Genomic DNA, 11,716 nt, shown 5'->3' with positions numbered 1-11,716 from the left:
CTTAAAGTTCAACGGTGCTGTATCCACAAAAAAGACATCAGACCCCTGCAAAGGTCAGTTGAATTAAATGACGTCAATCTTCGTTCCCTTTGATCACTTTCCAACGTGCATTAGTGACGTAGTGCACCGAGGAGTGCGTGTGTGCCTTTCAATTTTTGGGTATATTTCATGCGTCGCCATCATGTGAGAGGCAGATGTGCGTTTGTCAGCTGCTAGCATGCTAGCTACTGCTAGCTAGTTCCCACGTCCACGCCGGCGAGAGGACACAATAAAATGAATAAAAAAAAAAAAACAAAGCACTAATATCGCTGCGGCTTCCCTGCGCCTACTCCGTTGTATATTTTAGTAGAAACACTTATTTTCCATTCTGGACTTTACCAACTCGATCCGTCGGAATGACTGTCTATTGGGCTTTTGGAAATCTTTGAATGAAACTCGACAAAATTTATATGTGTAAAAATGTATTTGTTGAAGCGTCCACCCTTCAATTGTCTGGGCTGTAAAAAGACACGGAGTCTGAACCTGCACTTCTAATGCGTGATGTTTTCAGCACAAGTAACTTTGACAAACCGGTGAATTGCTGGATCCGTTGGTGACGTGGTCGTTTCATTATTTTGTAACGACAACGAAAAGAATGATGGACTTAAACGCAGCACGTTCTGACTGGCAGTTTAACCCTTTCTTTCTTTCTTTCTTTCGTTCTTTCTTTCTTTCTTTCTTTCTTTCTTTCTTTCTTTCTTTCTTTCTTTATCACTGATCAAACTAGTATTTAACTTTTTATTTAATATGTATTAGTGCTACTCTACTTTGATCTATCGATCTCTATAATTGATCAAACTAGTATTTGGGATGCCTTTTCATTCATGGTCTGTCTTTTCATTCAAGTCACCAATGGGCACATCATAAAGTGACAATCTTACTCTGGCTCTTAGTCAGGAAATTAAAGATACAAGCCCCCCTCCCCCCCAAAAAAACAAAACAAAACAAAAAAACTAATGAATCTAGTAAATTAAGCTCAGCAAAACATTGCTTTTCACTTGTAGTGTATGTGACATATGATAATTATCACATTTTGTTTTATGTTACTGTTTCTGAAAAGAATGACTTCAGCAGTGATTCAAGTGTGCCTGAATCAATTCAGTGTGAGTATTTTCCCAGTGGAAGTGATTGCTGTCTAGTCCCAATTGCACACATTGAACATACATGCTGTTGGATGCGTACTGTATGCTCCTTAGTAGACATGATTGCTTATTGCAGTCCAATGCAGAGGAAGACCACACACTAGGCATTGTGGTGCATGATAAGTCATTCTTAAGATTTGTTTTTTTGGAAAATTTGGATTGTTAAATTTAACACTGAAAAGTTAAGATTTTGCTTTTTGTTTAATGTCAAGCTGTAGAGAGAACTTTTTAATAGTGTTTTTATCAGAGGCTTAGTTGTATTTATTTATTATAGGGTGACGAAGGTTTAATTATTGTTGGGAGGCCGATTATGACAAGTGTGAAGGGCAGACCGACAATTAGCTGACAGAGCAACAGAGGGACAATTCCAAATTTTGGTTTGAACAGAAGTGGAGGTTTGCTGTAAGGGAGGTGGGGTCACTGACGACTGACGGGACAGTAATAAAATGGAAAATGCTCAACTGTAGTCATTTTCAGATTCTAGAATGCTCTACTTATTGTAAATGTTTTGAACTGTTGGTTGAGAAAATACCTGGATTATTTAGTGCCGTTAATCATTGAATGATTATTTTACAGTATGTTACAGAAAGACATTAATATGCTCCGTTAGCTTCTTTCCAAACGTGAGATCATGGGCTGTGCCGCGCCTATTGCTAAGTCAACTGTGGGCCAGCATTGTCGTCTCCTCAAATAGTGGCTTGGGTGAAATGCCTTTTTTTTTTTTTTTTTTTTTAACAAAACAAAACATGTCTAATATCTTTTTGCTCACCCACCATCTTTCCTTTCCAGGAGGAGTGCTGCCTGCCCTGCTGAGCTCCTGCTGCTGTGTGCACGTGCACCATGGCCAGCCTCCTACGTGTGATTGCGGCTGGCTGCTCGGCCCCTGTTCTCAGCGGGGCTCCCTGTTTAAAACTGCACAGTACACCAACTATCAAAAAAATATGCATACGATTTTTCAGGACCAATCATGCCCTCGGAAGATGTGCCAATTCAGGTAGAGTAAATCTCCACAGAAGTACAGAGCTCATTAGTAGTAAAGAATGATTTTGAAAATAATCTAATTGCTTCTCCCCCATATATTGCGATTGTGATTGTGTCATTTTCATACAGATTACATTGGCTCTGAAGTGCAAATCACAAAAACAAATAACAGTAGTGCATTTTTACTATTGGATGGAAACCTTTCGGCTCAGCATGCTATTGGCTCGTGCAAAGCAGACCTTCACATTATAGAAGTTCTTGGACACGTAGCAGGCAATTGCATAACACCCCCACCGCCCCCATACATCTGACAGAGTGCCAACAGTCATTCAACTGGGAAATTGTGCTGCCATTTATTGTCTTTTCATGGTACTATAACCACAACCAAATTCCACTTGCAAACTAGCAGTCAGTGACAAATCGAACTGCTCATGATTACATGGGAGCTGCTCCATCTGTCGACGTGTTTCTTCTGATTATACCTTTGATGCACCGTAGGGTAAATACCAGGCTTAATCTTTTGTTAACCTTTGCAAGGACATTTTTGTGACTGTTTAGTGGTTGAGTTGTAGGATTACACACATTATTCTAATTGGCACAGAACTTTATTCATGGAGTTATTTTGTGTTCAGGGAGGCTATGCTAAATTTTGTTGTCATACTTAAAGATTTACTTACATAATGAATATTTTGTATATACTTTATGTCTATCAAGGAAATTGTGTAGAATATTGTGTGTTGGAACAAGTATAACTTGTTTAATTTCTATATATTAGCCCTATCAAAATGTATGTTGCCAATGCATGGTTTAGATTACGGCATTGCAAGTCTTCTTTTTTTTAATATCCTTTTTTTTTTTTTACCCTTAATTAGCCTTAATTGTACGTTTGGTTTGTTTATTACGACTATTTCAATAAATTAATACAGTCGTGTATTTAATATACTTCTTGACTTTTACTGGACATTTACTACTTCAGAGGTTCCTAAACCTTTTTTCCCCCCAGAAGGCCATATAAGGAAAAAGAAAATCAAAGGATGCAAGGGCCAATTCTTTTTTTTTTTTTTTTTTTTTTTTTTTTACTTAATTCATCAAGCACACCAAAAATCAAGTGATTACATATTGTTTATTTGTTATAATGGTTACACAGTTTTCTATAAGGCAAATAGTTTCTCTTAGGCAACTAGTTATAGTAATAGATTTTGCAGTGTCCAGACACTGGACCACCCCACCACAAAATATCAGCACCTGTGCTGTACAGCAACTGAATCCCAACTCTACAGAAGCAATCTGACAACAGATTTTTTGAGCTGTTACTTGGAATCATTGGCCTGACACAGCAGAAAACCTATCTTGCTTGTAAAAAATAATTGTTATTCGCCACAGAAAAGCTCTCTCTCAAACAAACAAAAAATGTCGAAAAGGTCATTTTTAGTATATGTTGGTGGCCGCTTAAAAAAAGGATTGTGGGCCATCAATGCCCCTGAGCCTTAGTCTGGACACCGCTGCACTATGGGCTAGATGGAAAGGCAAAATACAAAAAGCAAGTCAAGTCATTTTTTTTTTGTTTCTAATGTTGCTGAAGTAGAGGACAGGTCAGCACTGCAGGAGGAAGGACAGCTTGTGTTTATGTCCAGATGAGGAAACAGGAGAAAGTGACGCAGTGGAATTTTCCATGAAAGTCAGCACAGTGTCTTGAAATCATTTTTGTATCTTTTATTTTTAGTACCGATTGAATGCTTAAGACAAGATTCTGAGCTATTGGTTTTATTGTTAGCCAAGAAATGGTGTCACATGCACTATATGTTTATTCTTTTTTGTCAAGGTGCATGGTTAAAATAAAATAAACAAAATGTGTATAATACGTGGAATCAATAGAGGCAGTCATTCAAAAACGTTAGCTAAGCTAATGTCTTTATTGTCTGCCCTTTTACCCATTCAGGAATCCCATACAAGCAACTCACAGTTGGTGTCCCAAAAGAAATTTTCCAAAATGAGCGACGTGTGGCGCTGTCTCCTGCTGGTGTCCAAGCTCTTATCAAACAAGGCTTCAATGTTGTCGTGGAGGCCGGCGCAGGAGAGTCTTCAAAATTCCAAGATGAGCAGTATGCCCAGGCTGGAGCTACAATAAAAGACCTAAAAGATGTATTTGCATCTGATCTATTGGTCAAGGTAAGTAATGTGCAATGTCAAATCTTCTAAATTTTTATTTTTTAAGCTAATAATTGACTAAGTTTGAACCTAAGTTGGAGTGGCTATACAGTAAAGCCTTATTTATCTTCTAGACATATGACTTTTTAAACACCAACAAAAATGGTAACAAAAATGGTTGAATGTAAGTTGGAGTAGATATAAAATAAATACCTGTTCTTCATCTTCAATACATATTAATTCTTAGACACCAACAAAAATGCTAACCGTTTAGCAATCCCGATAAGCATTGGTGTTCTAGAGATTACCGTAACCTTTTAAATGGGCAATGTGTAATATTTAGACAGCTATTTTTTAAAGACCCACTGTACGTTTTAACAATTTGTAAATAAATGTGTTCTATCAAATCAACATTTTTATAAATAATTATAGGTCTAGTAATCGCTATTTATATTACATGGCCGCTCAGATGGAGGCCATCATGCTTCTTTCAGTTATAAAAAGCAAGGGAGGAAAACTATCGCCAACATAATTCAAATCACATTTTGGATGTCAGCGAGATTCTGGTATGAATGCCAATCACAAATAAATACAGCAAAAAGAAGAAATACAAGGTTTTGATGCCAATCATAAATAAAAGGAGAAGGAAGAGATGAGTTCACGACAGTTAATGATGATCGGTTTGGGAGTTAGGATTTCTAGTTATTTTATGCATTTTAATTCAACTACTTTACACAAACGTAAACGCCAGCAAAGACAGAGTAATACAACAATAAGTTACCTTCTTTGTTCTACACAATGCGGTTTTGGACAAACATTAACTCCCATTTATTTTATACAACATACATAATGTCATATGTACATTACATGTAATAGTGTCCTGAAAATCAATTACAGACAATGCTTAAACAAAATCCCATGAGTTAATTTGACATTTGAACTGCCTATAATATACTATAAGGTCCTCTTCTTTCTCAATTCTTCTTAATAAGCAGACTGGGCACATTTTGTGTTTGACTGCTCATTACTGGCTAAAATTTGAACAGCGCGAACCATTCCATCAAAGATTGTTGGTGACAGGTTATGTTCTTGAATAATACACCCCAAGTGATTTTGGGGGTATGTCCTTTGTTTTGAACAGCTTCATGTGCTAATATTGTCGTTAATGAAAACCTGCTTACTACTTAATCAGTGTTTAAGCACACTAATAGCCTCAGCCAGGAGGCCACTAGGTGGTGCCCCAAGACAAACAATGGAGTTGTGTGTCAGCCACGTTTTTTTTTTTGCTTCCCTGAAGTAGTCTTTACTCTACTTTGATGAACCGGTATACTTTTTCCACTTTGAAATAGTTCAACAACATATATATTTTCAAAAATTATCCCCAAATTGTGATTGCTCATGGTTTTTGGGAATTTTTCTCCCTTTCCACCATTGCAAAACTGTACATCTGTAAGAAAGGTCCATGTGGGGAGAAAAAAAAAAAATGTAGCGGAGATATGATTCCAGCAAAACCTTTGAGGCGGATATTTTTAGTTGACTGATTTTTAAAGTAGACTTAACCAATTCGGTTGACTTTTTATACTAGTCCTAGATTATTTGTGCTGTACTTTATCCATATTGACTCAGTGACAGCATCTCTCAATTTTCAAATGGAATTTTACTGGGGACAATACATTCCAGTTTAAGATATTTAGCTTGCCATCTTTGACCCCCAAGAAAGGATTAGGGGTAAATAAGTCTCATCCGTTACATAAAATGTGTTTCCAGGTCCGTGCTCCTGTTTTCAATCCTGACTTGGGCAAACATGAGGTGGAGCTGATGAAGGATGCGGCCACTTTAATTAGCTTCATCTACCCTGCTCAAAACCCCGAATTGATGGACATGCTGTCCCAGAAGAAAGCCACCGTTCTGGCTATGGACCAGGTGCCCAGAGTCACTATTGCCCAGGGTTATGATGCCCTCAGCTCCATGGCAAACATTGCAGGGTGTGTACTGTATAACTGACTAGTTTCGCTTGTTTGAACATGATCTGAGGAACAATTTTTAACGAACAAGAATTAGTCTGATTAGATAACTATACTGCTTTTGCCTAACTGCATCGAACATGTAAACAGCATTATTATTTTTTTTAATTTCTTCATATGTTTGAGTTTCTGTAAATAAATTACATCCAATCAAATTAAATGGTTTAATGGCCAAAGTAAATGGATTTCATTCCCCTTTTCTTCAGGTACAAGGCTGTTGTGCTGGCTGCGAACAGCTTTGGGCGCTTTTTCACAGGACAAATCACTGCAGCCGGGAAGGTGCCACCTGCTAAGGTTTGTGTTTTATTTTTTTATATTGTATTCTCTGCTTTCATTTACTGTTTAAAGAAATATAATCAGTTGAGACTGCGGTATCATTTATAATTGTGCCCTGCCTCACAAAACATTTATCACAGATACAAACAGGACATATGTTTTGACATAAAGAACTAGAGAATTTGTGAAAGCAGTAACAATTACAAACTTAGGAGATATCCAATATATATATGTTATCCTTAAAAAAGAAAAGAGATGTTAATGGAACAAAATCTTTTATCATTCTTTCTTTTAATCATTATTTTACAACCATATCAACTGAAGTAGACCAGTGAGGTCTGGTTAAGCACTGTCAGGCAGCGTGTGTACCTGCATAAATACAGAGAGGGCCCACCAGAATTCACATACAAATGTGAATGATGTCGGCTGACTGAACCCATAAATGTAAAGCAAACAGGTAGTGAAGATATTAAATGGCATCTGTCACACATTATAAACTTTTTTTGAGTTTTCCCCCATGTTAAATTTGAAAATTCCTCAGCAAAAACACCCCCAAAGTGATATTTTTCTCTTGAATAGAATAGAATAGACTTCCTTTGTCTAGCTGGTATACAAGGTAATTGTCTCCAGTTGCTACATATTAAATCAATATCAGCAATAAACAGAATAAATGTCATAGAATAAAAATTATAGTTTCACAGAGTGCAATTGTTTTTTGGAACGTTCTTGTTTTGTTGTGATTCATATCATTAGTAGCTCTGGGGAAAAACTTGTCTGTTGTCTGTTTTTGACTATTTTGTGACCAAAGGGCAACATCTATTTATCCATTTCTGAGCATTCCTACTCATTGTTGCTTAAAACCATTCCGGCCTGATTTGAGAAAATGACTGGGTCTCACTTTGTCACTTATTGAGTACCACCTCTGTATCACTCTGAGTAAATATTCGCCCACATTTACCCAGCAGTTAGTGGTGCACTGACATGGTGTCATGAAAGGGGCGTGAGCACCAATGAGTGGCAGTGTTTAGCGAGCCTGCTGCCAAACTTGTGGGTTAAAATGTATTCATCAGAATGACTCATATTTCATCACAAATTGAATCTACATTTGCCAAAGATAATACGTGACCTGCTTTGATAAAAGGGTCGGCAGATAAAGTTTTTCCTAAACGACACATATAGAAGTGTGGACAAAAACGGTGATTTTCCGATTTTTCAGATCCTCTGTTTATTGATCTCTTTCATTATTGAGTCTGTTTCCTGTGTAATGTATTCATAAATATAAGCAAGTTTTACACGGCGCTCTGAAAAGATCACGATTAGGCCTACCCCTGTCCCATAACGCATGCAATTTATATTTGGAGTGATTTGTAATGAGAATATGTGTGATGGTGTGTTCCTTTTGAATCATGTTGAGAGCAAAAAAAAAAAATGTTGAAGCATCAAAACATTTATTTTCTTTTTGTGACTAATTGCGATATAGATATAATACCCTTGATTAAAATATCTATAAACTCTCTGGTAACAGGCCACACCAAATGGCAAATAATCTTGTGACAAAATTCTAAAATCAAACCTCCCATTGGGATAATATGACCTCATAAAAAACACACCCACACTCAGGGCAATAAGAAATCTTTGGCAGTTGATGAAATGTAAGCATAATGGAATATTCATCAGAAGTATAATGGGATATTCAAAATGTTTTGGGGTTGAAGCCATTTACTATTTTTGCTCTATTTCATTAGTTGAGGGATTAGTTGAGAACTTCTTACGCTGTTAAAGCCTTTAAATCTCGAATGAAGCCTTTAACCGCTATTGGTATTACATTTTTAGTGCCCTTTCAATACTTTCTGAAAGTTTGAGGTACAGGTATATCTTTTACCTAAAGTACAGGTGTTCTTTGTGTTTTTTTGTTCTTTTGTATTTTATATCTTGCATGTCATTAGGTGCTAATCATCGGAGGTGGTGTCGCTGGACTAGCAGCAGCCGGAAGCGCGAGAGCCATGGGAGCCATAGTTCGAGGCTTTGACACCAGGTTCTGTTTCATACGTCTTTGACACACACACACACACACACACACGGAGAAACATAGACAAGCTTTTTGATTGCCCATCATCGTTTTCTCTCGCAGGGCTGATGCTTTGGACCAGTTCAAGTCGTTGGGTGCTGAGCCCCTGGAGGTAGACTTCAAGGAGTCTGGAGAGGGCCAAGGAGGCTATGCTAAAGTGATGTCAAAAGAGTTCATTGAGGCTGAGATGAAGCTGTTTGCCAAACAGTGTCAAGAGGTGGACATCATCATCAGCACCGCGCTCATTCCTGGTATATGAAAAAAAAAGTTAGATGTAGTATACAGTATCTATTCAGGGAATCTTTCTTAGTCAGGAGTCACCAACATCCCTCACTTCACACTCTTGATCACAATGTGACCACAAATGCCAAAAGGGCTCACTAGTTTTGACATTTCAGGTAAACGGGCTCCCATCCTTATTACCAAGCCAATGATAGAGAGCATGAAAGATGGATCAGTGGTAGTGGACCTTGCTGCTGAGGCCGGAGGAAACATCGAGACCACGGTGCCCGGCGAGCTGTCTGTATACAATGTGCGTACCCCAGAGCACATCAGTTTTTACAATTTCTTTGTTTAAAAAATAAGAAAAAAATCTCAAGTGTGCTTGGTTTTATTTTCATAGGGTGTAACCCATATTGGGTACACAGACCTGCCCAGCCGCTTACCCACGCAGTCAAGCACGCTGTACTCCAACAACATCACCAAACTGTTACGTGCCATCAGTCCAGACAAGGATAACTTTTACCTTGATGTAAAGGAAGCGTTTGACTTTGGGACCATGGATCATGTTGTCAGGGGCTCGATTGTCATGCAGGTATGAAATGTACACGGTTCATCAATTTGTCATCGGTATGATAACAGACATAACCATTAAATGCTGTTCTGCTAAATGGCAAAAGTTGAAAACACCTTGGTGACGCCAATTGTTGCAATAAAGAAAAACAAATAGAATACCATTAATTGCTTTTGTTTTAAACTAAATATTCCCAGATTTCATATGATGAAATCTGTAAGTAAATTGAGATAATTTTTGTTATTTCATTATGTGTCCTTTTTTTCCTTAGTGTGCTGAGTGATTTTTCTGAGGGAAAAATTAGAGAATTTTCATTAAAGTTTTGAAGCTAATAATTAACACATACAACCTGTGTTTTCCTATCATAGTCACTAGGTGTCACTCTCACAACATGTTACTGTTTGTGACTATCAGACTTTACCCCCTAAAAATAACTCTTGTTGTTCACAATAATATTTTGTCTGATTTTATGATTATTTTAAAGCAATTTTTAGTACTCTCATGCAAATGTACACGAGCACGGTACCTTAGTGGTTAGTGACTACTCCAAACATTCTGGCTTCACCCAATTTTAGAAAACCAAGCGTTTTAAGTTCACCAAGGACTATGAAGGAGTGCTTTAAGTCAGGGGTCACCAACCTTTTTGAAATAAAGAACTACTTCTTTGCTATGACTTAATTTGAAGGTCTTCCAATTTGATACACGCTTTTGAAATAACACAATTGCTCAAAATATCCTGTAATATTATTTATAATTAAGACACTATCAAAATCAATTATCCTAATGATTATTCTATTGAAGTGACCATTGAAGTGAAAAATCCCCTATGATGCCCCCCATATTTTAATCGATAATCTACTATGTTGAATATGAGGTATTTTTTCTTTATCTAATGTTGAACGTGAGTTGAAGTGAGTGGATATAATTACACATTTATCATCTTCTATAATTTCATATGCACATTCAGCCATCCATTTTCTAGCACCACTTATCCTCACTAGGTTCGCTGGTGCCTATCCCAGCTGTCTTTGCGCAGTAGGTGGGGAATACCCTGAACCAGCCAATCGCAGGGCACACAGAAACGACACACAAATTCCCAAACACACCTAAGGGCACTTTGGAGTGTCCAATACACCTACCATACATGTTTTTGGATTGTGGGAGGAAGCCGGAGTGCCCGGAGAGAGCCCACGCAGGCTCAGGAAGAAAATGCAAACACCACATTGGAAGGAGGGAGCGAGCTGTAATTGAATTCGGTACTCTGAACTGTGAGGTGGACCTCCATATTACACTTTATATTTACATAATAGTGTATTTAAAACCACTTGCATACAATGCTTTAATACTATTCGATTAGTAAACTTCAGAGTGAAGCTGCCTGTGGCTACTAAGAGGTCAATAAGTTTCTGTTCTTTTTGATCTTCTTATTCTTTTTGACAAGCAGACATGCACGTTTTGCACTTGACTGCCCCTTAATGGTTACAATTTTAACCAGGCCAATCATGTTAAGCTATTTCTTAAAATATATAGGAAAACATAAATGTCAATTTGTAACACTTATTTTCTTATTTTCTTTGTCTGTGTTCACATTTTTAAATAAGTACTTCTACTGCGTTACTAAAAAATTACCATGTCCATGTACTAAAGGAAGAGGGGATAACTTCACCCTATACTGTGCACAGCGGCCAGTATTGTAGTCTTTCAGCCGCTGTGCCCAGTAAAGGGTTAATGTTATCATATCGGGGCTCTAGCACATTTAAGATTTTTATTTCAAACTATTATTAAGCCTTTTTTTTAGTTACACTACTAAAGCAGCAGAAAGTGTAAATTCAAACTGATACTTGACCTCTTCTTCATTACCACACATGGCAAAGCTGATGCATACCATCTTGTTTCCAACCAAGCTTTGTCATCCATTCTCATCATATTGTTGGGAAGCTTCTTGTGCTTTAATCAGTTTTGGGATGGGGTCTATTTATTTTGTTCCTGTAAATGAATGATCTGCGGTAGACTACTTTATCTTTATTTATTTACTGAACATGTTGCACATCTTATAAATGATGCAATTAAAACTGATATTACTTAGTGTTTATTTGTTGATTTTCGGCTGATGTTACTTCAGTGGAAAGCAAAATATCAGGTCATTGCTTAATAAATGTTTTTTAGCAGTAATTAGTCTCATTCTTACCCTGGGCTTTTCCTTTCCTTTCTGTTTGTCCTCACTTTTCTTTTGTGCCGTATCTTG

The 11,716-nt window shown here is 37.3% G+C and overlaps 1 protein-coding gene across 1 annotated transcript in view; it reads left to right on the top strand.

Annotated features, from left to right (window-relative positions):
• Positions 1-11,716, top strand: part of nnt (nicotinamide nucleotide transhydrogenase) — a 41,949-nt gene continuing 30,233 nt past the window's right edge. Inside the window, exons 1-9 of the mRNA XM_088435692.1 lie at positions 1-53; positions 1,971-2,175; positions 4,102-4,331; positions 6,078-6,295; positions 6,541-6,628; positions 8,557-8,645; positions 8,742-8,929; positions 9,077-9,210; positions 9,301-9,492. Of these exons, the coding sequence (XP_088291818.1) occupies positions 2,022-2,175; positions 4,102-4,331; positions 6,078-6,295; positions 6,541-6,628; positions 8,557-8,645; positions 8,742-8,929; positions 9,077-9,210; positions 9,301-9,492 (1,293 nt within the window). The 5' untranslated portion in view covers positions 1-53; positions 1,971-2,021. The remainder of the gene's footprint in view (positions 54-1,970; positions 2,176-4,101; positions 4,332-6,077; positions 6,296-6,540; positions 6,629-8,556; positions 8,646-8,741; positions 8,930-9,076; positions 9,211-9,300; positions 9,493-11,716) is intronic.

Source organism: Hippichthys cyanospilos, chromosome 15 (genome assembly GCF_059441005.1).
Source record: "Hippichthys cyanospilos isolate Australia breed blue-spotted pipefish chromosome 15, RoL_Hcya_1.0, whole genome shotgun sequence".
In the NCBI taxonomy this organism is placed as follows: domain Eukaryota; kingdom Metazoa; phylum Chordata; class Actinopteri; order Syngnathiformes; family Syngnathidae; genus Hippichthys; species Hippichthys cyanospilos.
This window is presented reverse-complemented; position numbering and strand designations above follow the sequence as displayed.